General features: G+C 45.4%; 1 protein-coding gene across 1 annotated transcript in view; it reads right to left on the bottom strand.

Annotated features, from left to right (window-relative positions):
• Positions 1-1,768: 1,768 nt before the first annotated feature.
• Otoa (otoancorin) overlaps positions 1,769-17,896 on the bottom strand; it is a 69,181-nt gene continuing 53,053 nt past the window's right edge. The window contains exons 22-28 of the mRNA XM_087209110.1: positions 17,247-17,434; positions 15,006-15,161; positions 9,302-9,444; positions 8,947-9,083; positions 8,338-8,435; positions 5,301-5,496; positions 1,769-3,031 (exon numbers count right to left, since the gene is read on the bottom strand). Coding sequence (XP_087065236.1) covers positions 2,961-3,031; positions 5,301-5,496; positions 8,338-8,435; positions 8,947-9,083; positions 9,302-9,444; positions 15,006-15,161; positions 17,247-17,434 — 989 coding nt within the window. The 3' untranslated portion in view covers positions 1,769-2,960. The remainder of the gene's footprint in view (positions 3,032-5,300; positions 5,497-8,337; positions 8,436-8,946; positions 9,084-9,301; positions 9,445-15,005; positions 15,162-17,246; positions 17,435-17,896) is intronic.

The following is a 17,896-nucleotide window of genomic DNA, read 5'->3' on the forward strand; positions in this document are numbered from 1 at the left end:
TAAATATATAGGATTTTGTCAATCATACTCAATTTAAATAATTTTAATAATAATAGATATATACTTTATAGATCTCCCAGCCAGACTCCTGAGAATTCTGTAATACTTAATTTTTCTGTATCTCATACACATGATCTATATAAGCTGGATGTATATTTGTGGGAAATATAGATTTTTTTAAAGACATCTCAAGAGGAAAAAGTAGACAAAGAACTTTCAAGGTGAAAGAAATGCCAAAGTATTTAATATTAAATTGTCACTCTCTTCCATGATGGCATTTCTTCAGGAGATCCAAGTACACAGACAGAGACCGAGACAGACACAGAGAGCAAGGAGAGTGGGGGAGGAGGGAGGGAGAGAGAGAGAGAGAGAGGGAGAGAGAGAGAGAGAGAGAGAGAAAGAGAGAGAGAGAGAGAGAGAAAGAGAGAGAGAGAGATCGGCCTTTGGCAGAACAGCCCATCCCCAGCAGATGCACTGAGCCCCTGGGCACCAGGACAAGAGAGAATAACTGAACCCCAAGTTCACTGAAGGGGAGGCTGAAGTTGCAGGAGTCTTTCAGCCCCCATCTAGCCAGGCTCAGCACTCGAAGTAGGCCTAAAGCCGGGGCTTCTGCAAAAGGATCCGGCTGGAGTAATAGTTAAAATGTTTCATAACCGGGATGACACAGGCCCTGCCACTCAGCCGTGACCAGCAGCACACGTAACCTGTGTGCAGATGGCCTGGATCCCTGCATCCTCCGGGGAAGCTGGGACAGCTGGCAGCCCTGAGTCCTCAGGGAGGGCTGACACTGAACTGGAGCAGAGGGGACAGCACCTGACAGGGCGGAAGGCAGCTTCGCTTCCGCTTCGCTTCCGTGCCTGCAAGGGACTGAGCATTTCAACCTGAGACCCCAGGGGTCCTGAAGGGCAGGAGCTGGATTTGTCTTCCTGCCTGAGGCAATCGACAATTTTATGTGTTTCAAGGCAAGCTGGCCTCCCGCCAGAGGAGGAGGTGAAGAGATGACTGGCAGGATCTCTCTCTGATCTGGCTTATTAGAGAGTTAAAGGTACTCGGGCTGGAAATGGTACAGTGCAGAAATAAAGAAGTCTGTGTGGGAGGCCTTAGGCCAGAGTTCTTCAACATCTCCAGGGTCAGTCCCCTGGTGTGGACAAGGGGCATCGTCGCAGTACCTACCTGGCAGGGTCTTGATGATGATGAAACGGTCTAATTGACAGTGACAGCCCTCTGAACAGTCTGACAGCCTTCCCTCCATCATGGAAGACAACATGATTATTCCAGGTGGGAGGGATGACCCGGAAGTAGATCAGAAAACAATGATCAAAAGGCTGGGGGTGGAGTTCAGTGGGTGCGAGGGCCTGGGTTCAAGTCACAGTGCCAAAAAGCAAAAAGAAAGAGAGAGAGAGAGAAACCATTAAGTGAAAAGATGAGATGCGGATGCCGTGAAAATAGCAAGTTAGCAACATGAAGTCAGACTCAAAGCAGAGTTGTTCTTGTCATTGTCTGCCTTTAGTTGTTCAAGATAACCCCGGGCCATAGAAAATGAGAACCCTGAGTGCATACCTCAGCCTCTCCGATGAGTCTCCACACAGATACGATCTCACCCAGCATCCTTCTCCCAGGAGCTGGTCTAACCCAGTGACTCTAGGGCCTGCTGATGTCTGTGACGAGAGAAATATTCTGTCCCTGGGAAGCAACACAGGCAGCCACCTCCCCACTAGGATGAAAGAAAAGCAAACCAGACCCTAAAACCAACTGGGCCACACCTTCCATACTGCAGCATTTTAATTTTCTATCATTAGCACAGGTGACACCTGCGCTCCATCAGCCTCTCCAATACCTGCTTTGTAAAATTCACCTGCCTCTCATGCAGCACCACACATTTGGGGGAACCCACACAGGCTTCCCTTCTCATGTCCAGGGGAAGAGTTAACTGTGGCTGTGCAGCTAGGAGAACCAGGATGCCTGCCTTATCACCTGAGGAGGGTCATGACAGGTAGCTCTGATTGCTACCTTCAAGAAGGTGTGGCTCTTAGAACCTGCCGAAGAACCCTGCTGTCTTCCTTGTCTGAGGCCCAACTTCCTGAGCCCAAGGCCAAGGGCAATCTGGCAACTTCCAGAAGTAACTTCGTCCCAAGCAGACTGGACCAGGGGCTGAATAGCCGGGCAGTGTGGTCTTAAGCAATATGTTTTTATTTTTTATTTCAAAGCATTCCTCAAAGCACAGAGCAACATAAAACCAGAAGAGCAACCACCTCCACTAAAAAAAAAAAGGTGATTTTGAAAGTTTAACTGATAACTTCAGTCGTTCATCCAGCTGATTCCCAAGAAACTAAAAAGCATCTGGAAAATGTATTTAATAATTGATTTAACGTTGAGCCATGTTAAATGTTTTAATTTCCAAGCACTGCAATGCCCACCAAAACATCAATTAGTCCCAGCAATCAGGCAAGAATATTGGCTCCTGTTGAGGGATTCATTTATTTCAACACTGTTAAGTATCGAAGGAGAAATCCAATGCAGCCTATAGCTCCAAGGAAGTGAAATTAAGCCAGAGTGGAAACCAGACCCAGCACTGGCTAAAAGGGTGTCATTCCTGCACGCCCCTCTCGCTCTCTGGAGGGAGCAAGGGAGGCCAGTAACTTGTAAGATCTTCGTGCTTTTAACAGAAAACATCTTTCCCTCCCCACAGCTTCTCCAACTCCACCCCAAAAACAAAGGAGGCTAAAACAAGACAGAAAAGGGCTCCCTGCTGGGGAGACAGGCTGACTTAAGAACTTGCAAGATCATTTTAAATAATTCTTTTTCCTTTTGGAGCCTTTTAAATGTCAAGGCTCCAGGGTCTCACTGCCCTCGTTGAGGCTCTGAGTCCAGGTCAGGGTCTGCCACCGTTGGAAGCATCCTGTGTCTCCACGTGGCTTGGCCAACTGCTCAGGACATCGAAGGGCTGAACATCGGGCCACTCACCACCAGCTCTGGGCCATGAAAAGCAGCAGGGAGCAGCCAACCCAAAGGCCCCAGGAGAGAGGCGCTCCTGAAAGCAAACAAGAGGACACATTCGGTCTGAGGCAGGAGGATGGCAAGTTCCAGCCCAGCCTGGGCAACTTAGCAAGGCCCTGTCTCAAAATAAAAAATATAAAAAAGGGCTGGAGGTGTAGCTCAGGGCAAAAAGCAAGCAAACAAATGGAAACATCAGGGTGTTCCCTTGGAGTTTCTGACTCAGCAGGTCTGCAATGAGGCCCAGAAATTTCCACTTTAAGCATCACTTTCAGGTGATTATCATAATTAAACAAGTTCAGGAAACAAGAGATAAAGAGTCTGGCATGCTAGAAGGATTCACCCAATGTCAGCTCTTTCTCAGGCCCAGGGGGTGCATGAAAAAATGGCGTCTAGGATCCTGCCTTCATCACTTTCTAACAATGCTCATTCAAGGGAAAACTGGTACCCACAGCTCTGTGGGGCATCTGATGTCTAGCACAAACTCCCTGTGCCAGCAATCCCCTTTGAAGAGCTCATCATTCAAGGTCGTTGGCTGTAGCATAGTTTACAACAGGAAAAAAAAATAGATACACACTTGTATGTAGATTTGGTTAGAGATCGGTCTGGCATAGCCATGAAACACACATTTGCACAGGTCCTGTGGATGCCGTATGGAACTATCTCTGAGGTATTTTATTAGGTTAAAAATAAATTCAGGGTGCAGAATAAGGTGTATAATAAGCCTTTGTAAAAATGCAGAGGTCTGATTTTGTAGTTTGTGCACAGAATATCTCTGGCCAACACTGGTTGCTCTGCGGAAGGGAACTGGGTGGCAGGGGGAGGGGGGAGGGGAGAAGGGACAGAGGGAAATTTCATTACATCAACTTTCAGACCTGCTATTCTTCAACCGTGTGCATTATCTATTGTGTGTGTTATCTAGTCATGCAAAATGCAATCATCTTTACAAGCAAGTTTAAAGGCGGGCATATTGTATTTCAAGGAAAGGTGATCAAAACAGTAGTGCATCGAAGGGCGTGGCTCCAGTTTGCGAGCCGCCTCTGGCCACTTGTGGCTGCAAAAATTGGGAGTCCCCCAAATTCCCATCCCGGTGGAAGTAGGGGAACTGGGAAGGAGGGTTTGTTGACAGAGAGGGGTGATCAGGTCAGGGAAGGGAGGACCCTAGGGGTGCTGGTTAAGCACCCTGTCCCCTTTCCTCTCTGGGGATCTGAGCGTGCTGCTCTCTGCTCTCGGGATACAACCCGCTTGACTGAGTCCATCTTCTCTTGGACATCACTGGTGGCCGGCGGCAGCCAGGATCCAGTCCCTCTCCCCTCAAGCCTATCCGGGTAAGTTTCCCGCGTGCGCCCTGGAGGCCTGCTCCTCCATCCTGTGCCTCATGGCCACCTGGCTGTGTGCGTGTGTCCCTCACTCCGTGCTCCCTGGAGCCCCGCGAGGACCTGACGCAGCTGGCAGGGGTCCCAGCGGGCTCCCCGGCCTCTCCACCGGCGGTGCGCACCAGGGACAGGAGCCCCCGAGGTGTGGGAGCGTTGTGGGCATGAGGAGAAACGGGCAGGAAAGCTGTTCCCCCAAGTAAAGTGCCTGCTCCACCCAGAGTCACCATTACCTTCCCCTGCTTATTTTCTTCCTGGTCTCATCAGTGTTTTTGTTTGTTTACTTGCTTGCTTGCTTGTTTGCTTGCAGTACTGAGGATTGAACCCAGGTTCTACATCCCCAAGCCTTCTTTTATTTTTTTATTTTGAAACAGGGCCCCACTGAGTTGCTAAGCTGCCCAGGCTGCCCTCAAACTTGTGATCATCCTCTCTCAGCCTCCCAGAGTGCTGGGATTACAGACCTGGGTCACCCTGAAGGGCTTCTTATCATATCTGAGATCCACTTGTTCATTTACCCACCTGTTTTTCTTATCTCTGTATTCCCAACCCGACTACAGATTTGAAACATAGCATGTATTTGCCCTATATATATTGGTTGAATTAATACTGGGCAGTAAGGAGGGGGGATGCAAACAAAGGGTGGATGCAAAGGAGCTAGTGAAATGAATTTACTCCTGAGATTCTGCTCCAACGCATTCCAGGGAAATGGAATTTTTCATAGCTCTCCCGGGTGGCTTTAAAGCGCTGCGGAGTTGAGGTTCACTCTGGGAGCCTAGGCAGGGGCTTTGAGGTTATCTCTGAGTCTGAGGGCAGATCCCTGAGGACTATGAGACGCCCCGTTCTGAATTTAGTAACCTCCCGTCCCAAGCCCCGCAGGTAACAGAGGGGCCGGGAGGGCTCGGTGGGGCCCCATGCAGGGCCCGCTCGGCTCACCCCGGGGAGCCCCTGCGGCGGACGTCCGGGTGGGGCCGGCGCTCTCGGGCTCGTCCGGCCAGGAGTGGGTCTTGGCGCCATCTAGTGCCCGCTGTAGGCTCTGCAGCTGCGGCGCGCTGAGCCGCTGGCTCTGGCCCTGGGTGACGGCCGCCGCGTTCTCCGGGCCCAGGCGGGCGAGGTGCGCGGCAGACAGCTCCTGCGGGGGAAGGGCGGTCCTCAGCGCGCCGCGCCTCTCCGTCCGGCCTTCACCACCTGCCCTGCCGGAACCCGCACATCTCGCCATACCGAGGCCCGTGCGTGCGCTTCTGAGCTGTTTCCTTAACATCAGATCACTTTCACTACACAAGCGTATGTATGTAAAACTGAAAAAAAGAACTGAACAGAAATTTCCAAAAATGGGAAACCAGCGAGACTCGCCATAAGCAAGCACTGAACAGAAGTCAAAAGAAAGCAGCATATGCGAACTCCCGCTGGGTCTGCTGGCCCGTAATATTTGGACCTCTGGCCCCTTTAAAAAGCAAGGATAGGGGAACTCAAAAGGGTTAAAAGACATTTTAAAACATTCTAGTTCCAAATTAAGACTTTCTCCTGGAAGTGTGGGGTAATAAGGGAGAGTTGAAAGGGGAATCATGATTTTCTCACTCTGTGACAAAGCTGTTTAATCCACACACGATTCCTTTCCAAAGCTCCGGGTCCTCAACCTGAGAAAATGCTTATATAGGAAAGAAAGCACGAGCCTGAAAGCCATGGACCTGAAGCTGGGCCTCAGCTCTGCCACATACCAGCTGTGTGGCCTTGGACAAGTTACACAGCCTCTCTGAGCACTTGGCTTAGCTGTGAGGTGGCCCCGAGAATTCATCTCCCATGCCAGTTCTGATTCTCGGCCATGACTGCCTGAACACCAAGCCATGAATCCCGCTGGGCTTGGAGGAGGAAAAGTCTGGTGACCTAGTGGTGATGTCTCCCAGCAGTGGGTGATTCTGCTGTGTACTCTGTCACTGAGGACTGTGAACAAGATATTTTCCAAGGGCGACAGCTTCGAAGGACTCAGTGACTAGTTCCTGTGGGAGTTGGATAAGATGGGATGACAGGATTCTGCTTTTATAGAAGGATCTCTAGCCTCACTCTGTTTCAGAGCCCCCCATCCGAGAAATCTTATTTTTCTGATCCCATCCATTCCTCTCAATCACACTCTTCTCTCCTGTGCAGGTAGATGCTTCCCCAGGGCCACAGCTTAAACTCCTGAATATAGCAATGGTCCCTTCAAGCTCTGGGTACCCACATCCCTCGCCTCACCCCTGGGGACCTCACTGCAGGAGAATGAGCAGCTGCATCTACAGTTCCCAGGAGGCCATCCTTCCAGGCACTTCCTTCTGCCTGGAATTCTGTTCTCTTGCAGCCTACCAGACCTGTGCTCCATGATACAGCATCACCTCCTCATCGAGAGAGAGAGAGAGAGAGAGAGAGAGAGAGAGAGAGAGAGAGAGAGCTGAATCTACCGTTAACAGAGTCTGCATTTCAGAAATTAACTATCTTTCCAGTGCTGGCCCTATGACCCACAGGCCAGATTGAATCTCTAGGCCTACTGTGTTTTCAAAAATAAATTCAAATGGGCTGCCAACATTTAATTATCAGGAGATTTCATACGAAAATGAAGACTTCCAGCTGCTTCTATTAAAAAAAATAAGGCCCAGCAATACTGGGTCCTCATCATCACATCACGTTAATGTGGCTGCGACGGGAAACGGCCTCCCCATCTTGACAGGGCTCTCGCATCCCACCCGGCCCCACCCGGCCTGCCAAGCGCGCTCACGTTGCCTTCCTGACCCCCAAAGTCACCCTCACCAGTGACGTGGACCCCAAGTGCCCCTCTCCCGGGGCCTGAAACAATGAAAGTTATCAATAAGCGTTTCTGGAATGAATACTTAGCAATGAAGCAGCCACAGCTGTGCTCCAAAGGAGACCAAGCGTGAGTGCTCAGCAAAATGCCAGGACTGAGCTGCCTATCCCATGCGGAACGCCCCCAAAGGGAAGCAGGAATTGGTTCCTCCTCCTCGGCCCAAGAACTGTTCTTTACGCCCAAACAGCCGCTCCCTACGCTGTGTTGGGAACTGTCCGGGGTGCTGACGTGGTTCTAGCTCAGCTGCCAGTCTTGAAATGAACCGCGGGTTTGAGTGCCTCACCCGGGTGTGGCGAGCAGAATGCGTTCCCACGTTACTCATGAACACCAGCGTCCATCAGAGCAGAGCGTCCCGACCAAGTGTCCCTAATCCCGTCTGTGGACAGGAAGCAAGGGCCTCGCCCGGACTCCCTGCTCCCTCACTTCAACTTACCCATCTCCATCCTTTCAATTCTTCCACAGCAATGAATCACCTGTCCTACTGTGAGTTATCTAATACTTCTCTTTAAATCAACTACAATATTTGTATTTAAAAGGAAATGTTATCAAGCTCCACAATTTGCCATCTGCAAATCTGCTATCCAGAAACTGTTTTTTCCCCAAAGTTTAAAACAAACTTATTTACTAGCAAAACTTGACCTGAATTGATGCGAAGCTATTTATAGTCTGTTCCAATTAGTGTGACTTGTCAAAGATTTCTTCTCAAAAATATTAATGCATTGGCTTATAATTACTTCAGACACTACTGGAGGTGTTAAGGTACATATTGTACACCCACAGGGAGATCTTTTTAAAATTTGAAAAGTTCTGAATTCTGAGTTTATCTGTCCTCAAGGGTTTTACAGAAGGACTTAGGAACCTCTCACATCACCATAAATAGAAAATCCACATCCCTTGCTGTGAAGAGAAGGTGACCATAAAAATAAATCTAATCAAAATATAAACACTTTTTAAAACTTTTTTTAAAACACTTAAAATTATCTTGTGATTATCCATTGTGGGCCTAGAGATGTCCTCTGGCCCCACTAGCAGAAGCCTAGTTGCAAGTCCCAAGAATCCATGGTCTGCTACACGTTTCCCTATGTGATCTGAAATGGAGTCAAGCTCCTGTTTCTCCTTGAAGAACTGAGCACCTACTTTGAATATCTCGTCAGGAAGGCATTTTATTGCTGATGGCTGGAAATATGGCATCAGTTCCTTGTCAAGCATTCGGAGCTCTGCCTTAGTTAATCCAGCTGGGGAGAAAAAGGAATCAGGGGCTTTAGTTCAAGCCATCGGAACACCATGTGTTTTATTAATGGTGCTGCATAATGTACAGATCTGCGTGAACTAGACAATCATCATTCCTTACAAAAGGCCCGGAGAATCACATTGGGGAATCGAGTTCCTTAATCAACTCAGAAAAATATGTGGGTCACATTAGCCGTGATTGGCCTCCTACAGTGAAATGTATGCCCAGAGGAGCTTCAATTTACACACTTTAAGATTGTGTATAAATCTATTTAGAGGCCAATTAAATCCTTCTATACCAGTGTTTTTCAAACTGTAGAACGCACAAGCATCTCCAGAAAAGCTTATTTTGAAAGCACATGTACAGATCCTACTCTCTGCAACTTCAAGTCTAGCCTCTACAGTTGCTCCATTGATGTTCACATGTGGCCAAGGATTGTTACTTTGTTTTACTTTATTTTAGTCCCAGATTTAAGTTTTTGAAGAAGTAACAGGTGTGCTCCATAGGCCTCTTACCTGCAATGGTCCCAAGCTCCTGCAAGACAGAGCTGGTCCATTTAGAGGGCTCTCCAAACACAACTTCTGCCTTCCTTTTAAATTCAGCCAAGACATGGGTGCTGCAGAGTAATGTCCCAATTCTGGCCACCACCATCCTTGAAAGAGAAAAGGATACAGTATGAACTCGGGGAAATCTCCAACCAAAAAACAATGTGTAGAAGGTTAAGTAGACTAAGCACTGAGACAAGATCCAGCTAATCCCACTCTCTATTCTAGCCCAAAAAGAACCAAAGCATCAGAAAATGGTGAACACTGAGATGGGTAGATGGATGCATGGATCGTCTGTCATTTTACATGCTAGCATTCTGGTTACCTGAATTCTGAGATCTGTATAAGTGGGATTTCGGTGACATTCATAGCACACAGGGTGGCACCAAGTCCTACTAAATGATAGCTCTTCAGATCTTGGATACCATAGCCTGAATCCTGGAGGAACCCTTGAAGGATGGATTTAGCCTATAAAAGATGAAAATGGCTTCTGGTTTATTTCCTTCAGAAACTTTTATTACTTTCAGATACTTTGGACATTCAGGACCCAAACACTTCCATCTGTTTCCAAAACTTTCCAACAATATCCCATAGTTCCCTGCCTCTGCCTTTGCTCAAGCCAGCCCCTCCATCTGAAATGCACCTCTGTACCCCCTCCATCTGAAATGCACCTTTTATGTTTTTGTTCAATTCAAATATCACTTCTTCATAAAGTTTTTCCAGTGCAGCTAGAATGAGTTTTTCTTCCTCTATTTCCTACAGAAATACACTTTCTGTCACTCTTCAATTCCAGAGAGCAGTACATAAAACGCTTTGGTATTAAAAATCACACAGGCATATCTCCAGTGAGCTTTGATTGAAGGGTACTGATGTGTAGGATTCCTGGTTTCCAGGACAGTGGCTGTTCGACATTCATGACTTCCCCTGGAGGATCACTCCTCCCACCCTTATTCCATGTACTTCAGTCTGAATTAACTGCAGATGGCTAATGATGGGACCTAGTCCTGTCCAAGTCGTCTTTTTTTTTTTTTTTTTGTACCAGGGATCGAACTCGGGTCCTTGCACTTGCACAGCAGGTGGCAAAACCACTGAGCTAAATCGCCGGCCCCCAAGTCGTCTTTTAACTGGATTCAGTGATTCGTTCTCTGCTGGGTATGTGATCTAGCCAGAACCAGTGAAGGCTTTGAATGGAGCGATTAACAGAGAGCTTGGACTTGAATTTGGAAGGATGCACACGTGGATCCTTGGAATGATATAAATGCAGATCTGCTAGATAGAAAGATCTCTCACTACAATAAGAGTCTGCCTCTGAATACAAAGGAAAGCAGAGCCCCCCTTCAAGGTTGTAAGAACTAGGGTCCCAACAATAATCTTGAAGCTCCTGGATCCAGCTATACCTGAACTCTAAGGCTGAACTTTTCTATTATGGGAATCAATAAATCACTTCTTTTGCCCAAACTAGTTTACAGCTACTTCTAAGTAAATGAACCCTGATTCATTTGATCTACCTATGTTGACCTGAAAAAGGATGCAAACCAATCCATTGCAGATGAGCTTTATAATGAAGTCAGGATCATTTGGTGTTCATAGGAGCAGGGGGGAAAATTACAAAAGATCACAAGGCAAAAAAGAGAAGGAGACTTCCAAGAACGAGCATCTCCTTACTGGAGTAAAAGTCACAAGAATGCAGTCAAGTTCCCCTTCACCTTTCAATGTTAGTCACCCCATCACACAATGTGGATCATTACAGTGTCAAGAAAAATGCTGAGAAATACTGCGAAAGGTTGCAAAGGAGGCTCTACTGTTGGTGTGGCTATAGCCTTTCCATCCCTTGGCTATATTGAAGGGCTACCTTTTCCGAGAAGACTGCCCTCCGGACTCCTTCAGCCCAAACAGTCCCCCTCCCCACTATTGCTATGAGTATCTGTTCCATTTTCTTTATCGCTTATTACAATTTTTAAACTTGTTCATCTTCATCACTGACTTTTTTGTCTGTATCACCAGTAGACTCCCCCAAAACAAGGACTACATCTAGAGAGTTTGCCATTTTGTCCCAAGCATGTGCCATAATGCCTAGCACATTGTGGGAGGGCCGGGATTTACCTCAGTGGTCCTGGCGCCTGCCTTGCAATTGCAAAGTCCCAAGTTTGATCCCTGGTACCAAAAAAAAAAAAAAATCCTATCACATTGTGGGAGTCCAATAAGGAGTTTTTAAGTGAGTGAGTGAATGAAAGAATGAATGAATGAACGAACATCGGAGTGAATGACATATAGAAGTCATATGCAATATGTGTTCCTTTTGAAATGGTATCGTTTTGCTGCCTTCACATGATGGACTGGCTTCAGGGAGATTTCCCATGTCTCTGTAAATCAAGCTCATCTGTTTCTTTATGAAGTATCCTTCAATGATTACTAAACTCATAGCTACTGTAGGGGAGTTTCAGTAATGCCCCTCTGAGATGTAAATATCTTTATCTAAAGGGGACTGTGCATACAAAATAATAATAGCTAACATTTATTGAATGCTTTCTGTGCTGGCACTATTTGGCCAACTTTATCTCATCTAATACCCTAATCCTAAGTGTTAATATTAAGTATTAATATTAATATTAACCCTCTTCCACAGGTGAGCAACCGAAGCACAGAGGTAAACAACCCATATCCCACTGCTAGAAAATACTGGTACTAGGATCAAAGCCAAGACAGTCAGACTCCAGAGCTTATACTCTTAACCCGTGAAGACGTTTGGCTAGGGAAAAAAAATGAAGACTCAAGATAGATTTTGAATTTTTCTTATTAAGTCTTCACAATCAGGTTTCACTATTGGACTCATAGCAATTTGTGCCCCCCAAGTATGAGGCATTCCCATTTTAAAATGAAAGTGCAAAAGTACGATTCAAACAAAATTACTTTGAAGATGTAGTATTAAATTGTCCTTGCCACTGGAACCCAGAAAATGCAAGCTCAGCCTGCAGGGTGATAAGTCAAAATATATTTCCTTGAATGACTAGCCCAGTGTATATGTAATGATTCCAAGACAATTAATACCAACACTTTTAGGCAATATTAACCACTGAAAAATGAGGAGCTATAAGATTTCAATCTCTCTCTTCATCCCTCTGCCTTCTATAATAGTTTTTCCCCTTATATTGGTTTTTAAGCTGAACTATCTGTTAATATAGTTCCTCCAGGTCTGACTATTAATCTAGAAACTTGCATTTAAGGGTTTGATTGGGAACTAAAGTTGAGGAACTGACTGCAAATGATATATGCAAATGTTAGGTTTTCATATCCTCTTCGAACATATTGATAAATCTCACTGCCATCCATGGGAATTAAAATTGGTGCAAAAGGAAAGAGACACTCTAGTTTCTGAGTTGAATATATTTTTGTGTTTCCCCCAGACTGCATATAGCATGATTTTAATATCAGATGTGTAATGTGCCACTTCTCAAACTAGTCAAACACAGTTTTAGAGTCACAGAACCAGAGGTTACCAGATGCTGGAATGGAAGGAACTTTAGGGTTGGATTTAATCCTGTCAACTTGCAAATGAAAAAACTAATCCAGAAGAGGGAAGGAGGAAGCGTGGTGGTGATGGTAATGATGATGAAAAGCAGCTTTAATGACTTTTCTGTACCAGACATTATCCAAAGTGCTTTGTTTTATTAAGTCATCCAATCCTCGTGACCTGCACCTCTGTGATCCACAGCTCCAAGGGAATGCCCTTCACACTGTGTTCAACCTGAATGATGACACTCAAGAGTTGTGGAATATGACAACCTTGATTACAAAAAGCCCGGGAGAAAAGGGACATGCATGGGCTGTGCTGCCCAGCACCTATTCTCCCTTAGTTTAATAATACCACTACACTTTTCTGTTCAAGAACTATTCTGTATTAGTCTTCTAGTGCTGCCATAACAAATTACCACAGACTTAGTGGCTTAAAATACAGACGTGTTCATTTACAGTGCTGGAGATCCTAAGTCCTAAAATGAATCAGCAAGACATGTTTTTTCTGGGAGTCCCAGTGGGACTTAACTTTCTAGCTCCTCCATCTTGAAAACCAGCAGCATAGAACCTTCTTATCTCTCTTTTCCCCTCTGCTTCCATTATCACATCACCTTGTATAGCCGTGGCACCTGTATCTCTCTAGGACACTCTGTGATCACACTGGAACCACCGCGATGACTCAGGGTATCTCTCCATCTCAAGGTCCTTCAATAAATCTCATCTACAAAGGCCTATAAGGCAACACACTATATTTACAGGTCCTAGGAATTCAGATGTAGATACCTCTGGGAGCCTTAATCAGCTTTCCACATGCCCTTCCCCACTCTCAGTACCTGTGGCCCTGGGCAGAGGGACTACACTTGCTGACACAGGCCCGGCCAACCAGTATCTTCTCCCCCTGACCTGAGCATTGTTCAAAGCAATTACATCGTTGGACTTAATGACAGGACTTTCTAAAGCACAAATGAAAAAGAGACACATTTTTGTAGGGTTGCTAATTAGGTAAGATATAAGCCTGTTGCTGAAAATGACCACTGAGGAAGAACTCTCTCAATGAAGACAACATGGAGGAGCTAGGACTTCCCTTTCTGGCAGTCCAGGTGAGGAGACACCCTAAACATCTCTTCCAGTCAAATTCTGGGGAGAACTGCTTTTTAGTCCATGAAGGATTAGCTGTCACGGAAATTTTTCTTCCACCACAAACAACTAGAAGAACTGAAGGAAAACAAGGAATAATCATACCAAAAAAACAACTGTACAAAACTGAACAAAATATGAAACTACTATATTCAGATATTGGACAACAGGGAGCACAGGATGGTGATCTTGAAAGAAGGAAAACAAATAAGGTGAGCCCAAAAAGTTTCCTTTCTCACTGCCTGGAGACTCTTTCCACGGGGACCCAAACACACTCAGAGCTCCGCCTGAATTGAGGACACAGACCCAATGTCAAAAACCACAGAAAACAAACCTAGCAAACTGTTTTTCCTTATGAGTCCACCTCAACACTCAAAAGATAGTGACTCACTCCCACTGACCCCTCCAGAGCAAGAAGGTGTTAGCATCCATTTATTCAATAAATATTTCCTATGTGATAAAACATGTATACCTAACCATATTTTTTATAGAAAAATATGTCCAAGTCATCTTTTATAGATACAGTTTCTGTGCCCAAGCTCTATTCTAAGCCAGTATAAATATCACAGGTGGCCCCAAAGGAAATAAAATGAAACTCTCAGAATGTTTTCTTTCCATATAAGCAGCCTCAAAGAACTGAAAATCTACATTTTTCTATAAATAATGAGAGGGAGACAGAGAGAGAGAGAGAGAGAGCAGAAAGGCCAGGACACCTACTGTCCATGGGGTGAGTACTAGAGAGAAGAAAACTACACAGTGAGAATTCTAGAAATCTGCAAAGATGCCAAAGATGTCCACCTGAGTACGGAGTCCTGATTTGCACATGTAAGGTCTGAAAGTCCACAGAGTCAGGGAGGGTCATCAGAAGACAACAGGCTGAGCAACTCCCATAGCTCACATGGAGGGGAGAAGGGTGAACTTTCCCACCAGCCAGAGTGGGGAGACCTTGAAGCACATCATGCATTAAGGCAGGGTCTTTAGATGAACCACGTCCCAGTGATGGGGGTACATTAACCACAGAATGAAGGTCACTCTGGACTTTCCTAAGAAAACTCAAATGGAGAAAAACGTAATTTAAACATAGACCAACACAAAGGCCAACATTCTTTAAAGGAATACAACTCAGTCAAAAGCTCACCAGTGTAAAATTCATAATGCCCATCAACTAGCCAAAGTTACTAGGCTTGCAAACAAGCAAGATGTGACTCAGAACTAGGAGAAAAAGTGATTTGCAGAAAGAGACTCAGAAATAACATTGATGATGGAATTAGTAGCAAGGATGTGAAAGCAGCGATTATAAATACTCTATGAACAAGGAAAACATAAGCCAAATTCAGAGAGAGCTGGAATATTGAGAAGACCCAGGAGCATCCACCCACCTGCCCTAAGGTCCAGCCTGTCTGCTGGCTCAGAGAAGCAACGGTGTCGATGGAGCTGAGGTCCAGCTCTCCCAGTTCTCTCTCAGTAAGAGCCAGAGCAATCCGCCCCAGGGAGACCACGTGGTGTTCTCTCCAGCGGGAAGGCGAGTCCCAGACCTTCAGGTGGGGAAAAAACAGAATGTCAGTGACACTGCTTGCTACAGTCAAAGTGTGCATGTCCCCTTCAAGATGCACTGCAACCTAATTCGCAATGTGACAGGAGAGAAGGTGGAGCCTTAGAGAAGTGATCAGGCTATGAAGACTCTGACCTCCTCAGTGGGAGGGGCGCCCTTGTAAAAGAACCCCCCCCCTCCGAAAACTTTGGAGCCCTGTTTCGCTGTGGAAGTATGCTGTCAGATAGTGCCACCTATCAGAAGCCCTCACCACTCCACCTACCAGGGCCTTGATCTTGGACTTCTCAGCTTCTAGAACCATGAGAAGTAAATTTCCATTGTTTATAAATTACCCGGTGTAAGGGATTCTCATAGCAGCTTAAACAAGATAAACCAGTATTTTAAACAGACACAGGTCTGGGCCTAGTAGCAGCAGCCTCTAATCCCAGCGATTCAGGAGGCTAAGAAAGGAGGATCATGAGTTCGAGGCTACCATGGGCAACTTAGTGACACCATGTTCCAGGAAAATATAAAAAGGGCTGGGGATGGGGTAGGGTGCTAGCCTAGCATGTGCCAGGCCCTTGATTCAGTCCTTAGTACTGAAAAAGCAAAACAACAACAACAAAGATATCGAGTAAGTCTCTTTAATACAACACTATCTTATGAATCATTAAGAAAAAAATGACTACCTTTGTTTATTTTATTTTATTTTATTTTTTGGTACCAGGGATTGAACTCGGGTCCTTGTGCTTGCGAGGCAGGCAGCGGAACCACTGAGCTAAATCCCCGGCATACCTTTGTTTAAAGAAGTAAACATATGAAAAAAGTTCATTCTCAAAAAAAAAGAAAAAAGTTCATTCTCAATTTTAATTAATGAAATGTTAATTAAAAATAATTAAATTAAGACCATGTTGGCCCGCCATATTGATAAGGAGTAAAAAGAACAATCATTTATGAAGTGGTAAAGACACAAGGTAAAGGGCACCTTCGTTTGCTGTTGCTGAGAATGTATATGGGTATATGCTTTTAAGAGGGAAAATTGTCTATAAATATCAAAAAATGTGTATCTGGGGCTGGAATTGTAGTTCAGGGGTAGAGTGCTTGTCTGTCACACACCAGGCCCTGGGTTTGATCCCAGCCACACACACACACACACACACACACACACACACACATACAATGCATCTGTATTGAACTGAAGAATATGTTTCTTGTCACTATTCCCTAAACAATATGTATAACAACTATTTACACAGCACTTACATGTTATTGGGTGTTGTAGGTTATATTCGAGTATCACACCATTTTAAATAAGGGACCTCAGCATTTATGGATTTTGGTATCTGCGGGGGTGTGGAGTCAGCTCTCCATGGTCACTAAGAAATGACCATCAGCAGGATATCCATGCATGAAATCTCTATTTTATACACATACACAGAAGTCTGTGAGACTTCAGGTGAACATAACAAATATCTAAAATCCTTAGTTCTGGGTAAAAGACTGGTTTTCTTATAATTTTCTGATTTTCTACAATACACTTGGATTACTTGTAAAACCACAGACTTCTACATATAGTTTTAAGCAATTTGATTTTTTTAATCCCACAAAAGTGACCAGATCTTTCACAACTGTCCCAACAGCTAAAACAAGGCGCTCATTGGGAACTTTTTAAAGATGATGAGCTTCTTCCAGTCTTCCCTTTCCTCTTTCCTGCAGTTTTCAGATAAATTTGCAGTAGATGCTGGGCAAATTCTGCTGGCAGGAATTGGGGTTCTCTAAACAGTTAAAGCAAAGGCAGAATTCCAGGAAACAGTTTCAGTCAGAACATGCAGAGAAATTGATTTTCTGATTACAGGATGCCAATACATGTTCCAATCCATTTTCTGCCACTGTCCTAAGCAGGAGGAGCTAATCCCATTACTCAGATTAGGATCTCACGACTACATCGTTTGAGCTGAGGCAGTGACATTTCAACCAAATAAAGTACATGTCGATTCCTTGAGGAGGGCTCCACAAGGACATGCTGAGGCTGAGTTTCAGTTTTGTTTGTTTCTTCTGTTCAGTGCTTCCTCCCTGAGGTGAGCTTTACCTGGATCGCCTTCTCCTTCAAGGCCATCAGCTGAGGCCAGCTGAAACCCTTGACAGCACCCAGCAGCTCCACATTCCTGATGAACGTGTCTTCTCCCATGCAGAAGAGATCCTCAGGCTCCCAGCAGGCATTGGCTTCAGCCAACTTGAAGATGTCATCAGAAGAGGGAGCAGAGACTCCATGGCAACCTGCAGGACGAGGGGATGCGGAGAAGGAGCAGGGAGAGAGCATTTCAGTAAATGTTAGTGTCTTTATTGAATATAATCCTTCACCAGCCAGACTGGCTCACAACAGGCAGGGGAGCATAGGAGCTGGAGGCACAGACCAAAGGCCCAGTTTGAACCCCACTTCTGCCATTTTGCTAACTACCTGGTAACAAAACTCATGGAAATGCCAGATTTTTGCATAGCCACATGCAAAAGAAGGAACTTCACAACATGACAACTGGACTCCAAACTCCTTGAGGGATAAGTACTCATGGTAAACAGTCCTGACCTCAGGTTCAAATCCTGAGCATTTATCCCTCTGTGCTTCTGTTTCTTTGTCTACAGAATCGGTATAAAAAGTCCCTTGTACGATGATTAAGAAAGCTGAAAACGTCACCATATTGAAAGCGCTTAGAACAATGTAAGGCATACAGTAAGCCCTGA

The sequence above is a fragment of the Heterocephalus glaber genome, unplaced genomic scaffold, assembly GCF_053883595.1.
Source record: "Heterocephalus glaber isolate CG9 unplaced genomic scaffold, H.glaber_assembly_v1.0 deba00000943, whole genome shotgun sequence".
Taxonomy (NCBI): Eukaryota; Metazoa; Chordata; class Mammalia; order Rodentia; family Bathyergidae; genus Heterocephalus; species Heterocephalus glaber.